A 17,589-nucleotide genomic window follows, 5' to 3' on the forward strand; every position below is an offset into this window, starting at 1 on the left:
CGAATCCGGACAGAAATATGAAAACAAATGTAATATCGGTGATATCCGTCCGTATCCGATCCATTTTCATCCCTAAATGTAGTACTACTAGTCAATGGAATTAATCACATCTACCTTGCCCCCACAGGTTGTACCATGCTGGCATCTGAATGCACAAGATTTCTGATCCATATAAGTGAACAATGTTAGTGCATTTTTGTTTCAGTTTTTAGTTCCCAAACTTTATGTTATATCTGCAAATGGCATTCCTAGTACTTAGCATGTCCTTTGTCCAACTATTCACTCCAGTTCCACAGACTTTTTAACGGAACTCTACGGTTATGCCAAACAGAGCTAGTTCAGGTTTTTGGACTTGGCCCAACCATATTTAGTGGGACGTATTTGCGTGGTCATCTGAACCCGCTCGTGTCAATAATAATGAGCTGGCTATCTTGGTTGGAATTAATATGCCATGATACCTTAGCAACTAGATACCTGGAACATTAGGATCGAATTAAATGGAAAATTGCTCTGTACAATTCATCAACCAATTGAAAAGACAAAATTACATGACGGACACATACCTTAGATTAGATAAACACAGATGGTCTTTATACTAGTATAAAACTTAAGCTTTTGGTCGCTGACTTGGGTAAACTGAGCAATCGTTCGGATGCGCATGTATTCATCTCAATCTATATGTGTTTTTTTCGAAAGGCGACAAAGGTTTTTGTCAGATTTTTATTAAACGGGGAAAAAAGAAAAAAAAACGACAAATTACAAGTACGAGCCTCAATAAATATGTGTTGAATTGGATTGGAGTAGAATTAAACTAAGTTTCATTCCACTCCACTCCAATACATATGAATTGAAGTGAATACACATGCATGAGGCTATCCTTGCACCCGGGGCGGCCATGCATACCACGTGTTTCTCTCTCTCTCGTGTCCTTTAACGGCTGGGTCCGTATTATTCGTCCCAGGACCAGGATACATGCTGGTACGTGGCCGCGACCACCCGCGCGGGCGGGCAACGTGATGTGATGCGATGAGACGAGATCGGCCGGCCACGGCGACACGGTGCGACGCGAAACACCGGATGGCGACGGCGACGACGAAGACAACGCCGCCGCGTGCAAGAACGAAGTGTGCCGCAACGTATACTACTAGCACGACCAGCCTATTTTACCTACCCCGCGTCTCTTTCCTCCCCCTCGTTAAACGCCCAACTCGCCACGCCGCTTCCCATGCCTAGTCGTCGTCGTCGCCCGGCCTCTCGCTCCTCCACGGCTCCACCAACGTCCAACAACCCTACTGTCTATATAAACCAACCACCCATGACACCACACCACACACACCTTCCAGCACCCAAGCGATCGAGCTAGTCCTCCTCGCCATTGGAGCTACCACCGCAGCTAGCTGCTTCTTCATTCTTGCTCACAAGACACAATACAGTGATCGACACACCAACGATCATCACTACTCAATCAACTGACCGAAATGGGCAGCCTTGACACCACCCCTGCCGCCGCCGCCTTCGGCGACATCAACGGCAGCGGCGCCTTCCAGCCGCTCAACGCCGACGACGTGCGCTCCTACCTGCACAAGTCCGTGGACTTCATCTACGACTACTACAAATCCGTGGAGTCCCTTCCCGTGCTGCCAGGCGTCGAACCAGGCTACCTGCGCCGCCTGCTGCAGTCCGTGCCGCCCACCTCCTCCGCGCCCTTCGACATTGCCCTAAAGGAGGTCCGCGACGCCGTCGTCCCGGGGATGACCCACTGGGCCAGCCCAAACTTCTTCGCCTTCTTCCCTTCCACCAACAGCGCCGCTGCCATCGCGGGCGAGCTCGTCGCCTCCGCCATGAACACCGTCGGATTCACGTGGCAGGCCAGCCCCGCCGCCACCGAGATGGAGGTCCTCGCGCTCGACTGGCTCGCGCAGCTCCTCCGCCTGCCGCCCACCTTCATGAACCGCACCGCGGCCGCGGGACGCGGGTCTGGTGGTGGTGTCATCCTCGGCACGACCAGCGAGGCCATGCTCGTCACGCTCGTCTCCGCGCGTGACGCCGCCCTGCGCCGGGCTGGTTCCGTTGGCGTCGCTGGGATCACCAGGCTCGCCGTGTACGCCGCTGACCAGACGCACTCCACCTTCTTCAAGGCGTGCCGCCTCGCTGGATTCGACCCTGCCAACATCCGCTCCATCCCCACCGGCCCGGAGACGGACTACGCACTCGACCCGGCGAGGCTGCTCGAGATCATGCAGGCCGACGTCGACGACGGCCTCGTGCCCACCTATATCTGCGCCACCGTCGGCACCACCTCGACCAACGCCGTAGACCCTGTCAGAGCCATCGCCGATGTCGCCGCCATGTTCAACGCCTGGGTCCACATCGACGCGGCCTACGCTGGAAGCGCGTGCATCTGCCCGGAGTTCCGCCACCACCTGGACGGCGTCGAGCGCGTCGACTCCATCAGCATGAGCCCGCACAAGTGGCTCATGACGTGCCTGGACTGCACGTGCCTGTGGGTGCGCGACACGCACCGCCTCACCGACTCGCTGGAGACCAACCCGGAGTACCTCAAGAACGACGCCAGCGAGTCCGGCAACGTCACCGACCTCAAGGACATGCAGGTCGGCGTCGGCCGCCGCTTCCGAGGGCTCAAGCTCTGGATGGTCATGCGCACCTACGGCTCCGCCAAGCTCCAGGAGCACATCCGCAGCGACGTTGCCATGGCCAAGATGTTCGAGGACGCCGTGCGCGCCGACGACAGGTTCGAGGTCGTCGTGCCGAGGAACTTCGCGCTCGTGTGTTTCAGGATCAGGCCACAGGGTGCCATGACGGAGGAGGACGCAGAGGAGGTCAACCGTGAGCTCATGGAGCGGCTGAACAGGACCGGGAAGGCGTACCTGGCGCACACGGCGGTCGCCGGCAAGTTCGTGCTGCGGTTCGCGGTGGGGTCGTCGCTGCAGGAGGAGAGGCACGTGCGAAGCGCGTGGGAGCTCATCAAGAAGACGACCACTGAGATCATGGAGGAAGAGATGTAGAGATTATTAAAATTGATTATTATTCTTATTTATTTTTGTTGGATTAATCAATATTGTTATGCCAATCGAAAGGTAGCGCCGAATAAAACCTTTCGTCGTTATGCATGTATATGCAAGAAATATATGTATGTTGGACGACGAGCTAGTATATATAACTGCCATGTATTTTATATATGGACTATATAATATATGAAGCTGACTTTTAATTTCTTTGTCCTATAGATGAGTACACGTGCATTGCAACGGGTGCAACATAAATTGAATGATATGTTTGTTAGCCAAGTCAAAATCAAGAATATATCAATTTAATTTTTCACGTGTATTATACCATGATAATGTCTAGAAACACATTCATTATAGTAATCAATCTGAAATAAAAGCCAGGCTTAGAGCTTGTTGTCTGAAAATTATGACAAACATCAGTTGCATCAAAGGCTGAAAATTTATTGCTAGGCATCGAATTGAATTTATCCATGCTCTGCCTTGCCAAAACATGTATACTCGGACTAATAATATCCTAGCCCGCATGAGGCATGGCAATAATTCATTTTTTAGGAAAAAAAAGTATTTGTTGTCAACACGCAATGCGAAGGACGACAAACGAGATTTGGATCACGATCATGATCATTGTGTGGTGATATTTCAATAAATTCCTTTCTCTTTCCATAATTCTCTTTCTGTTTTATTCCATTTTATTTACTTGCCTTCTAGTGTCTCCATGCAGTGATTATTTGTCTGCCGGTGATTCCGTGAGTTTTATTCTATTTTATTTACTTGCCTTCCAATGTCTCCATGCGGTGATTATTTGCCTACCGGATATGTATCGCATGAGATGCGGTGATTATTTGTCTACCGGATATGGATCGCATGAATGTTTTGGTCCTGCCGGGTAGATGTTGACAATCTGTATGTTTTAGTTGTATATAGAGACTACGTCTAGGATGATACCATGAATAAGTGACCACTTTCTTGAAGAACACACATGGTGACTCAAATTTTTCTACCCAATCCGAGGATTCCATGTGGTCTTCTTTCCTAACTCTGGAGGAAACTCTGGCAAGGTTATGATTAGGGTTCAGGGATTAATAGCCTGACCTAAGTCGATTAAAGGGACTATCAAGGAAGAAGGCTAGCCTAGCGGTGGTGGCACTGCCAACCGAGCAATGGTGATAGCCCATGCAACCTCCTTTGGTTAGAGTGGCAGCAGTTGTAGGTGGGGCACCACCAGGCAAAAGGCGGTGGCAGCAAGGGAGCAGGGCTAGAGATGAATAAGACGGTGGGGTTAAGGCACATTCGATAGGATTTTTAGAGCCAAACCATAGTGGACGGAGGTAGGGGGAGCCACCAAAGCCTCCTAGGGAGGCAAAGGTAGAGGCGATTAGGGCTAGCGGCACATTCATTGGAGCTTATTAGGGTAAGCACTATGTGGCAGAACCACCCGAATTAGCACACTTTCGGAGGTGCTCGTTTTTCACTAGACACTAAGAACCTTGAAAGTGAGCTATATCGGACCGTTCTGTCGAGCACACCCCACGGGAGAACTCGAAACAATCCACGATTTACATCCAGGATCCAATAATAAGTACGAGTTTACAATACTTAGTCTATTTCATACAACAAAGAGTTCTTAGAAATTATTTATTACAATACCAGAGTTCAGAGTAAGATAATTAAATAGCAGAATTAAAATGAACATCTAGCGGAAACGATACAAGGATCCGTCTGTGCCCACCAGAAGAATCCTCCACACAAGAGCTACTCCTCAAGCTGCACCTGCAATAGGGGTAAAATAAACCCTGAGTACACAATGTACTCGCAAGACTTACCCGACTAGAGAGAATAGTTTCCCGACTCCAAGGAGTATGATAGGCAATATAGTTTGATGTTTTTTTTGTTTGCGAAAAGCATTACTAATAGTAAGTCCTTAAGTCAAGTTTTATTGTCAGTCATGATTACTTCATTAGCTAACCATTCTAGGTAAGCACCTGTTCTATTTTCAAGCAAGGGTTGAGCAATTAAAATTATTTCACCATCTTTCCTCTTCCCGTTCTTACTACGGTGCTAGACCATAGCCAAGTCATACTATCTCACGGAAATAATGATTCGCGAAACAATGTATCCCAGCTGGGTACCCCAAAACACACGCCTCGCTTGTACCCCAGGCACAAACGAGACCAATCCATTCCACTCCTGTCGTGAGGTCTAGGTCCCTATCCAAACTTGGACTCCAAGCCCCACTCTCGAGACCCGGTTTCAACATGGTGCTTAGGCCTCCATCTTTGCCTGCCTCCAATCAGTCGGTCCGAAAAGAGTTGAAACCCACGATAAGAGCGCAACGAGCCTTCCCGCTCCCATAAGAAAGTATGTGCTCAGGATAATAAGTTTGTGACCCGACTACCATCCACAGCAACAGACGGTCCTCAATCGACACGGACAGGGAAAACAGTGTAACCAAGCTAAGCCCCGTTGTCTGCGGGACACAACCTGTTACACCCACCAATATCTATACCATATCCCTGCCTAGTCTCTATTTTCTTTTTATCATTTTATTATGAGAGTAATAATAATCCCCTATTGTGAGCAACGGCAGGTTACTCACGCTATCGATGACCTAAGCATAGCATCTACTTGAACCTGCACTACTAAGACTCTTAGGACAGGTATATCTATGCATGTGGTTTCCATAAAATTCCTATAACGTAAATGCACAACACATATATATATACGGTGAATTATAAAATAGAGGTTATGCACTGGGCTTATCTTGGACAGGCGCGGTGTCAACTGAGTCAGTCAGTGCTGGCTCCGGGACTTCCTCCCTCACAAGGATCTCCTCCTCGTATTTCTCGATGATCTCCTCGAACCCGCGATCATCGGGGGTCACTATCTCCACCAACTCGTTCTCTACATGCATGCGATGATGATGCAACAACTTAGCATTTAGGCAATAACAACTCTTATAATAAGAATGCGCATACCAAGCTACTAAGCTAGCTCTAATGACTAAGATACTAAGCTAACTACCATCTTCATCAAGCAAAGTGTTGGGTTCAACAAACAAACACTCAGTTTTGCAATTTAAGGGTATATCTTTATTTCTACTAATGATTTAATGTATATTGAACAAAGAGCATTTAACTACCCTAATGCTTAGTCTATTCTAAGGCTACAAAAATTACAGTGAGCACATAATAATACAATGAAGCTACTATAAAAATTTCAAGATTAAAGCTATCACCAATTTACCACAAAAATTCCTACAATGATTAATTTAATAATATGAAGCATTTTCAAACAATTTAATAGCTCCTAGTATCAACATGTATATGTATAAACTAATTATACCAACAAATAGATCACAATTTTAGGAACCTAACAAAATGTGTTTCACAATTTTTGGATATCTACACAATTTTATATTAATTACCAAATATCAGCTCAGAAATTAAATTAGAAAACCATTACTAATTTTCTAGGAAAAAGAAAATGGATTCTTCATGCAGCCCACAACGTGCGGCCCACGTGGTAAAGCGCATGCGCGTGCGCGTGGCCCGCTGATGCGGTCCACGCGAGCGCCGGCCCGCGGCGGGGAGCCCACGCGTGCTGGCGTTTTTGCAAAAGAGTCCCTGATTTTATTCTAAATCACACCTATGCCCTAATACTATTCCCCCCTTTGTCAAAACTTCTCAGTTAACCCCTTAACTTTCCTAAAATTCCCCCACGTGCACCCCCGGCACTACCGGACTCCTGTAGTTTGCCGAGTGTTCGAAACACTCGGCAAAAAACATAAAACACTCGGCAAATGGTTCGCCGAGTGTAACACTCGGCGAACAGCACTCGCCAAAAACAGTGACGGCAAAGCCAACTTTGCCGAGTGTCTTTTATCGGGCACTCGGCAAAGTCTTTGCCGAGTGCCCGACACTCGGCAAAGTTGAAACCGAAAAAAACCCGAAAAAATGGGATTTTTACCCAAAAAAAATGGAATTTTTTTTATCGATGGAGGCCCCCACCGGCCAGCGCCCACCCATCTCCGACATTTTTCGCGTAAATTTCATGGCTATGCGGCCGACGCGATTCGAACTCGAGACCTCCTGCTGTGCACGTACCTCCTCTACCACTACACCACACTCTCACTTGTGTCTGGATTCTGTTTTAGTTCTCAATATATTATACTAAACCGAGTATAAATTGCATGTTTGAGGCCCTAAACGAATTCAAATAAAAAAGTTGTAAACTACAAAGTTTCATAACTTTTCGAGATATACACTTTTAGTTTAGGAAGTTTTTCCATCCGAGGTCGTTTACAAAATTTGAATTTAAAAATTTTGAAATTCAAACACAGTTTTGCATGACAAGATGTTTTCAAATCAAAAAGTTGTAAACTACAAAGTTTCATAACTTTTCGAGATCTACACTTTTAGTTTAGGAAGTTTTTCCATCCGAGGTCGTTTACAAAATTTGAATTTTAAAATTTTGAAATTCAAACACAGTTTTGCATGACAAAATGTTTTCAAATCAAAAAGTTGTCAAGTACAATGTTTCATAACTTTTTGAGATCTACACTTTCAGTTTAGGAAGTTTTTCCATCCGAGGTCATTTACAAAATTTGAATTTTAAAATTTTGAAATTCAAACACAGTTTTGCATGACAAAATGTTTTCAAATCAAAAAGTTGTCAACTACAAAGTTTCATAACTTTTCGAGATCTACAAAGTTTATTTTGTTTGTTTGGTCATCTGTTCATCCGACATGGTCGTTCTAACATTGTTCACAAATCTTATATATCTCTCTTGTAGTTTCATAAACTACCAGAGAGAGATGTTAGATTTGTGAACAAATTTATTTTCACTTTGTCGTATGAAGAAAAGACCAAAACAAACATTGTACATCTTGATGAGTTATACAACTTTGTAGTTGAAAACTTTTTGATTTGAATTAATTTACTGCTTCAAAATGTGCTTTGAAATTTTCTTTACCAAGTGTCAAAAAAATAACACTCGGCAAATAAGCTCTTTGCCGAGTGTCAAAAAAAACACTCGGTAAATAAGCTCTTTGCCAAGTGCCAAAAAAACACTCGGCAAAGAGATTCTTTGCCGAGTGTTAAAAAAACACTCAGCAAAGAGCCTCTTTGCCGAGTGTCAAAAAAAACACTCGGCAAAGACGTCTTTGCCGAGTGCCCGAAAAAGAACACTCGGCAAAGCACCTGACACTCGGCAACTTAGGCGTTTCCAGTAGTGCGGTGACACAGCGCGGCCGCGTCGGCCACCTAGAACCTACACTGGCCCACCTAACAGGTCGGTCACCATCTTCGACTCGAGCGGCTACGCTAAGCGATGGTGTGGGGTGACATGACTTGCTAGGGAAGGTTGCACGACATGTGGCCATCCATGACGGCGGTGCCACTATTCCGATGAGCTAGGGTAGCTACAGATCTAATTGGTTAGCGCGCGAGCATCAGGAGACTACCATGGACCTAGCTGAGGTGACGGTTGAGGTGGAGGATGATGGAGGAGGTGTGGCCATGTCTGACCAAGCCGTGCAGCGGTGCACCGTGGTGGCACGGTTGCATCAACGATGATGGTGAGGTGGTAGAGGTTCGGCTAAGGCACGTAGGACGGAGAGGGGTGGAGTTGAAGCTAGCGGTGCACAGTAATCGGCTTGGGGTGGACTGAGAGAGGGCTGCCCTTGGCCATGGCCGAGCGCAGCCTTATCGGCACGGCGATGGGGAAAGCTCCAAATTGGAGCTTGGTCGTGCATGCTTCGAGGCTGGGTGGGGTCGGACATCCAGATGACTTTTAACCCTACCCCCTCAACGGCCACCACTTCGTTGAAGATAGCCGCCGCCTCAAAACCACCAAAACCTATCAACTACAAAAGAAGATAGCCCACCCCCACAACCACCCCATACCACTACACGCCAATAAACTATGGCATCCCCTTGCAACACCAGCCTCAATAATACCCAACCTTCACCAGCTACAATCCATCCTATCATCATTACAGCACCTATGACAACTCTCAGTCATCATTCAGCTACAACAATCGTTCCAACAACCAACCATACACGGTCACTCACCCACCCACTCCACCACAAATGCAAAATTAGCATCCAGCCTTACCACCACCACCACCGCCGCCAGTGCCGCCAACTCAACCACAGCAACTGCAAGTGAAACTAGAGCCTGTGAGCCAACCCAATCAAACAACAATCAACAATCCAACCTCAACCTTCAACTTGATACTTGCAATCACCGGAGGATCCAACGAGGATCACGCCAACAAGAGGCAATGCAAGGAGCACATGAGGCAAGTGCATCATCTCGCTACCGAAGGACTACACAAAAATTCACAGTGGTCCCATATACCAATCACCTTCGACAATATAGATCTCAAACTAAAGGACTACCCCCACATTGACGCAATGGTCATTGAGACAAACCTGGCCGACTAGGCAGTAACAAGGATCCTAGTTGATACCAGTAGCTCCACCGACATCTTTTTCGCATCAACTTTCAACAACATGAAACTCGACAGAAACCTCCTTCAAATGGTAGGATGCCCACTATATGGATTTGGGGAAAACCAAGTGAAAGCAATAGGAAAAATGACACTACCAGTAACCTTTGGGGATCAGAACAATAGCAGCATAGAGCACATAACCTTCGACGTAGTTGACATGCTATACAACTACAACGCAATCTTTGGCTGAGCGGTCACAAACATTTTTAGCGCTGTCCTCCACCCAGGCTATCTTTGCATGAAGCTATCCTCCGCCAAGAGAGTTATAGCCGTATATGGCGCCCAAGACCTCACTTGAATAGCAGAAGAAATCGCCACCCCAGGACAGAAAAATGTACACAACCTCAACAAAGATAAGCCAAAAGTCAAGGAACCCCCGCCCGACGAACTAGAACAGCAAACCCGGGCGAATCTAGCAGAAGAAAATAAGAAAGTGCCTTTGTTCAAAGGTAACACTAGTCCATCAAAGACCTTCGAGGAGTAGACAGATCCATTATTGAGCACATCTTCGAAGTAAACCAAAATCTCCCCCCAGTGAAGCAAAAGCTTCATAAAATGTCCGAAGAAAGAAAGCAAGTGGCCAAGGCGGAGGTCCAGCGCCTGCTAGACGCGGGGGTCATCCGGCCAGTCAAATATCCAACCTAGCTATCAAATGTCATGCTCATCAAAAAGAAAAACGGCAAGTGGAGAATATGTGTCGATTTCATGGGCCTCAATAAAGCCTACCCCAAAGACGATTTCCCATTGCAAAGAATAAGCACCCTCGTTGGCTTAGCAGCAGGATACAATCCCTTATCACTCCTCGACTATTTCTCTGGCTATCATCAGATCTGGATGAACTAGGAAGATGAGGAAAAGACAAGTTTCATTACACCTTTTGTAACATACTATTTTAGAAGAATGGCGGAGGGATTAAGAAACGCAGGGTCAACCTTCGCCCGCATGACAGTGAAGGTATTCAAAGAGGACAAGGCAATCTCAGCATATGTGGACGACATCATCGTACAAAGCAAGTTTAAGCAAGATCATATCGAAGACCTCTATAGAGCATTCAGCAACCTCTGTAGCGCGGGACATAAACTGAACCCCGAGAAATGCATATTTGGCATGAGCAAGGGAAAGCTGCTCGGCTGCCTCGTCTCAGCAAGGGGAATCAAGGCCAACCTAGAAAAAATTGATGCAATCCTCAACATGGAACCACCAACCTCAAGAAAGCTGGCACAGAGGCTAGCAGGAAGGCTAGCCGCTCTAAACAAATTCATCTCAAGGTCTGCGAAATGAGGTCTACCTCTCTTCAAAGTCTTGAAAAACACAGATCCATTCAGCTAGGGACCCACACAGCAATAGGCCTTCGATGACCTAAAGGTCTACCAACACAACCTCACAACCCTTGCCATCCCTCAACCTAGCGAACCACTCCTCCTATATGTGGCAGCCTCGTCCCACGCCGTCAGCGCGGTGCTAGTAAGAGAGAAGCAAGAAGAGCACCAGAAGAGGCAACTACTAGTATACTATGTATCCGAGACCCACGACGGCGCCTTAAAATTCTACACAGAAATGGAAAAGGTGGCCTACGCAATTGTTATGGCCTCCAGAAAACTCAAACACTATTTCTAGGCACACAAGATCATCATACCCTCAAGTTTTCTGCTTGACAACATCTTCAAGAACCCAGAAGCCATAGGGCGAATTGGAAAATGGGCCACTGAAATCAATGACTTTGTGATAGAGCTCGTTGGGAGAAATGCAATCAAATATCAAGCCCTCATAGAATTCATAGCAGACTGAATGCCTGACACTCACAATACAGTGGAGGTCACAGAACCAATCTAGACAGTGTACACAGCCGGGGCTTAAGGGTAGCAGGACTCAGAATCACAGCGACTCTAACCTCGCCGTCTAGTATCAAACTCAGATACACAGCGAGGCTAGAGTTCTAGTGCATAAACAACAGCGCAGAATATGAAGCAATCATCTTGGCTCTATCAAAGCTTCGCACACTCTTAGCGAGGTGAGCGGTTATCAAAACTGACTGCCAAGTCATCTCTAGCCACATCAAGAAAAGCTTCAAAGCCAGAGAACCTAAGTTAAAAAAATACCTGCACATAGTTTGTAAATTTGAGGGTTCCTTCCTTGGAATCACAACTAAACAAATCCTAGATTGGAAAATAGCAAGGCCGATGAACTAGCAAAAGTCGTAGCTCAGGGTATCACCTTACCCTCGGACGTCTTCTACAACATCATCAGTCAACCCTCGGTGGAAATGAACATCAAAGCACTAAAACTCATCAACACAATACACAACAAAGACTGGAGAGCACCCATCGTTGCCTACCTCAAAGGCTACCATGAACTAGAAACCAAAGAGGAAGAAAATAGAATGCAACAGAGGGTGCGAGGGTACAGAATCATCAATGACGAGCTATACAAGGCCAGCATAATAGCCCCATTGCTCAAATGCATCACACTCTATGAGGGAAAGTAGCTGCTAAAGGAGATACATGAGAGATCATGTGGATCCCACAATGGATCCAGAACACTAGTAGGAAAAGCATTTAGAGAAGGGTTTTATTGGCCTACGACAATCAACGACATAGCCTCACTAGTGCAACACTGCGAAGGTTGCCAGCTTTCGGCAACACATACAAATAGGCCAGGGGCACCAACCACCCTAATTTGCCCAACCTAGCCCCTTCAGCGATGGGCAATGGATCTAGTCGGACCACTGCCAACAGCTCCTAGGAACCTTCGCTACGCGGTAGTCGCTATTGAGTAATTCACCAAATGGATAGAAGCAAGGCCATTAGCAACTATAACCTCACAAAATGTCAAAAAATTCTTCTGGCAGCAAATCATATGCCGATTTGGAGTACCAAGAGAACTAACAGTGGATAATGGCACTCAGTTCGACAACAAAGTATTCAAAGAATTTTGCATGTAAATCAGAATGAAGGTTTATTTTGCCTTAGTAAGACATCCACGGTCCAACGACCTCGTCGAAAGAGGAAACAACATAATCTTCCAAGGCATTTCAAAAAGATTACATGGAAGACCCAAAGGTAAATGGGCAGAGGAGCTCACTTCAGTCATTGGGTCTCATAACACCTCTAAATCAAGGGCAACAAAATTCACACCTTTCAAACTTCTCTTTGGAGAAGAAGCTGTCTGGCTAGAAGAACTCACACACAAGTCACCAAGAGTGACCTTCGCAAAAGACGTGGCTTCCACCCAAGACGAAGAGCAGCTAAAAAAAAGACCTTGTAGAAGAACTCAGATGCCAAGCAGTCAACAACCTTCACTCATATCAAGCTGAAACCACCAGATGGTGAGACAAGAAAGTAAACCCTCGTCAAATCAATTTAGGAGACAAGGTTCTCATTAGAAAGCAAAATGCCTAGATGGTGGGCAAGCTTCAACCAAAATGGTTAGACCCATACTTGGCTACTTGGACAACCAGAGTCAGAGCATACAATCTCTAAGATAGCGAGGGTAACTAGATCCCTCACACATGGAACATCGATGACCTTCACAAATATTACCCATAGCGGCACCTTAGCGCGCGCTTGCACAATGTAATTTCCTGTTTTTTTGTTCAAGGATGTAAAAACTCGGCATTGCACTCTTTTTCCTTGCGAAGGGGTGCAAGGTTTTTTAACGAGGCAGTCGCTTTAGCCTCTAATGTAATTTTTATTCCCCCTAAAATTATTCCTCTACCAAAATGGGTGGCCTAAGGCCGATGCACCATCATCGACATAAAATAGATGTAAAGAATTTTACCGAACAGGGCTCCCTGGCTCAACCCCCTGCTTGGTACAAAACTTTCAGTAAGCATTCAAAAAAGTGAGCACCCTCGCAAAGACGCCAGGAGCCCACAATGCAAACCCCACCCATCCTCAAGACAAAGGATGGGAGCAGAGGTCCCAAAAAAGTGAGCACCCTCGCAAAGACGCTAGGGGCTCACAAAGCAAACCCCACCCATCCTCAAGACAAAGGATGGGAGCAGAGGTCCCAAAAAAGTGAGCACCCTCACAAAGACGCTAGGGGCTCACAAAGCAAACCCCACCCATCCTCAAGACAAAGGATGGGAGCGAAGGTCCCAAAAAGTGAGCACCCTCACAAAGATGCCAAGGGCTCACAAAGCAAACCTCACCCATCCTTAAGACAAAGGATGGGAGCGAAGGTCCCAAAAAGTGAGCACCCTCGCAAAGATAACAGGAGCTCACAAAGCAAACCACACCAATCATTAAGACAAAGGATGGGAGCGAAGGTCCCAAAAAAGCGAGCACCCTCTCAAAAACGCCAGGGGATCGCAAAGCAAACCTCAACTGCCCTTAAGAATCAGAGCGAGCGAGGCGGTCAACACAAGAGAGCAACCTTGCCAAAAATGGCAGGGGCTCACAAAACCAAAAACTCCACCCATCCTTAGGACAAAGGACACATGCTAATGTTGGTATATATTAACGCACACAGAATAATCCACAAAGCGCATTGATATTATAACAATGTAGCACTTCACTGAGAGTAACCCAGTTTTATATCGAACTCGAGGAAACGTGTGTGAGATTAACCAAATCTAACTTAACCCAACTTCACAATCAAGGCTAGATAATAGGAGTGTAGAGGAGATCATAGAGGTCTTCTAGTTCTAACTTAGGTAAGCTTTGTCTTCTATTGTTCAATCCTAGGGATATTACTAGAGAAAATACAGGCAAACTATGTTTCCTATAGTAACAATGTCCTGCTAGGCCTACTAATGGGAGGTGGACAACAAAGGATTCAATGAGTCTATAAGAGTCACCCTCGTGAGCTTCCACCAATCCAGAAATTTGGGTACATCCATGAGTAACTGAGTCTAAGCGCCACGCTTATACTACAAATCCTACTTTAACCCAGGAGCTACAAGGATTAAAGTGCTCAAAAAAGAGTCGCAAACCTGAAGAACAATATAAACAAGATGCTTACTTGAATTATAAGTCGATTACCAGAGAAATCTCAGAAGCAAGCTCAAGAAGAACTAGATCCTACGAGCTATAGAGAGAGCACCAATAGGTCGAGACTCCTCCAAAACTCTTCCCTCTCACTCTATCTCTAATACAAAATTGGATCATACGAGGACTAATCTTCTCTTGATTGCTAGCTCTGATCCTAGTGGAAATGTGGATTAGGGTTTCTAGCCCTTAGGCTCTTAGGATCAAATGCATGGGCTTGCCTTGGAGGGGGTACAGGTAGGTATATATAGGCCGAAACATCAATCCTAAGCCCTCGGATCGAACCAACTTGAATAAACGGTGGAGATGCAATCCTTAAGGTCGTGGAGAACCGAGATAGTAACGGGAGGCTGATAGGACGACCCCACAGGCCAACTGGCCTACATGTGGGACCAGTCGGCCCCACCTAGAAGGGGCTTGGGCTTCGCTTTGGTGGAGAGCCTTCTAGATTCTTCCCACGTTGTTTATCCTATGGAATTACGTGATTTCCTTTGACAAATAGGTCCTCCTTGATGGTTTTCTGATTAAATCCTGCTGGAAATATAGATTCACCAAAACTCATGGAATTTATTAGTTTAAAACCCTAAGTCTATGTTGGTGATCCATTTTAATCATTTATGCAAGGTATATTGACGGTTATGCAAGTCCCCCACACTTAGGCTTTTACTCATCCTCGATAAAAGGATAGATTACTCAAGACAACCTTAGGACAAGACATCAACATAAAACTATTCTTAGTTATACATGCACTTTGGGATTCAAAGTGTCTACCATGAAACTTTGGGCGGTTGAAGAATGGAACAACTTGAAATAGATCGCCATGTTCCTTCAGTCAAGTCAATTGGAGAAATATTTTAAGATTTTTGAAAACAAAACATAGCTTACCTTCTCCTTTTGTGGTACTCTCAAATCACTCTATATATGTGGTTTTTTAGATCCTCACTAAGGCATTGATGACTTTGCCTTCTTTTTGCCTACTTCTAAAAGCTTATGTAGAGCTCAGGTAGGGATAAATATGAAAACATACTTGCATTGCATATATTGTAAAGTCAAAATAAGGATCCAAGGTAAAAAAGGTCATACTCTTAGATCAAGATGTGCATGTGTGTGTATATGGATATGGTGGCTAACCTAATTCTACTATGCTCCTTGAAACATATCTCTATTGATTGAAACTTAAAACACTTCTGCAAGAAGTCATGGGCTATCTTATTCCTCTTTCTTTCTTTCTTTTTCTTTTTTTTTCAGGTGGACATCTGAGTACCCATTGTTTTAAATATCTTGGACACTTGTCCATATTTTCAATACTTTTCATTTTCTTTCATGAATAACTCTTGCATAGCCCATGCCTCTTCTTTTGCAATTAAAACTTTGGAGAGGTATTCACAAAAACTTAGAGCATTTATCCTAACAATCTTATTTTTGTGTCTATTCCCAATGTAGGAGTAGAACATTTTTGGGTGGGTGGAAAACATGTTGCGTACCCCCTATGTAGAAGCATCAGATATATGTGGAGTGTACGTGATCTTGATCTTGAGAGCATGATAAATTTCTCAACAAGGGTCACAAGGTTTGACCAAACTTAATACAATGACAAGTAATATATGTAGAAAGTTTTCCTAGTCTCTCATATTTGGCTCTGGTAGGACATTGCTTACTGCAAAGGGAGGTGTAGCTATTCTTTTTACTTTTTGTAATAAAATTCTCTAATAACAAGACATCAAGAATCAAGTCTCATTATTCTACTATATCTCATTCCACAACAACGTAAGTAGCATTGGGTCCCTAATAATAAGTTCCCAACAGTAGCATGACTTCAAGAAACAATCTTTCCTTAGGTTTTAAGTTGTTTTATTAAAGGATTTTTAATTCGGTTCAAAACAGAAAGAATAACATGTGAAAATAGAACATATGGGATGCAAACTTAACTGTGGACGAAGCGCAAGGTGAGGGGGCACAATGATGGGTTGGCTGGTCTATAGGCGAGACTGGGCAGCCTGCTCCAAAGCCCGTTTGGGTCTATCTTTGGTCGACACGATTCTTGGTCCATTACTTCCTAAATTTCATGATTTTTATGATCGAATTTTGTTCTGTTGTCGTGGTGTGCTTCCCCCACACTTGTTTCCTATTTACCTTTATGCACAACATGTGGAGACCAACACATATCCAAAAAGAAATAGAGAGTAGGTAATAATAACAAGATTGCATTGAGATCATATCATAGGGCACTTTATTACACAATCAATACCTAACATGAACTTTTAACTAGCTAGTACAAACTTCAACCACTCTAACAATCTGAGCTAAGCAAATGACTAAACATTGACCTAAATGTGCCCTATCAACCTATAACCTAACTCTTCGCTCTCATATTTCTGCTTGTTGACAACATAGCGACTTAAGACAGAGAGCTCATATTCGAGGTTCTTGCAATAAATGTGCTCCTTATCTAGCCTAAACTGCAAAGCATGGGAATAATCGGTGAGGGTTTTGATCTTGTTGTACAGCAGGGCAATAGTTGGACGTTTGCGCTTCTTGCCGTTCTCTAGAATAGAGGGTGGCACACTCTACTTCTTCTCCTTCGGTAGAACAACCTTCACTTGTTCTGTTGTAGCGCGAACTCCGTCTATGCTCAAGCGAGGGGTGACTAACTTCTATTTCGCACATGTGATGTCTCCAAACATGTTAATCTTGACTCCGGTCTATGTCTCATTCGCCCATGGAGGAAGGAGGTTGATCTCCTTTGGGACCTTGATCGTCGGCGACATGTTGGGTTGACGTGGCTTGTCTTTGAGAAGTAGATGCGGTGGCAGTGGAGCAAGGATTGGATGACAGATGGCTAGGGTGAAGTAAGATTGGTTAAAGGGAATATGAGCTACTCCTCAAGGCGGGATGGTGCTTAGCGGTATGGTTTTGTCAACTCTGTAGGGAATGATCTCTCTTCTAGCCATTGGAACTATGGAGGAGTAGAGCTTTGCTGCTGTTGGAGATGGAATGTGTTGATGGGATGGCTTTGGAGGCAGCTAGGGGTCATTTATATAGGGGGAAAACTTGCAG

The 17,589-nt window shown here is 45.1% G+C and overlaps 1 protein-coding gene across 1 annotated transcript; it reads left to right on the forward strand.

Moving 5' to 3' along the window:
* Positions 1 to 1,406: 1,406 nt before the first annotated feature.
* LOC136501733 (tryptophan decarboxylase 1-like) lies at positions 1,407 to 3,178 on the forward strand. Its single transcript, XM_066497255.1, has one exon. It carries the CDS (start codon positions 1,479 to 1,481, stop codon positions 3,024 to 3,026), a length of 1,548 nt encoding a protein of 515 aa, XP_066353352.1. The 5' UTR covers positions 1,407 to 1,478; the 3' UTR covers positions 3,027 to 3,178.
* Positions 3,179 to 17,589: the final 14,411 nt, after the last annotated feature.

This window comes from Miscanthus floridulus, chromosome 13, assembly GCF_019320115.1.
Source record: "Miscanthus floridulus cultivar M001 chromosome 13, ASM1932011v1, whole genome shotgun sequence".
Classification (NCBI taxonomy): domain Eukaryota; kingdom Viridiplantae; phylum Streptophyta; class Magnoliopsida; order Poales; family Poaceae; genus Miscanthus; species Miscanthus floridulus.

Bases quoted from the DNA above. Each gene is read 5' to 3' on its own strand.
- LOC136501733 (XM_066497255.1), top strand. From the start codon at position 1,479: ATGGGCAGCCTTGACACCACCCCTGCCGCCGCCGCCTTCGGCGACATC.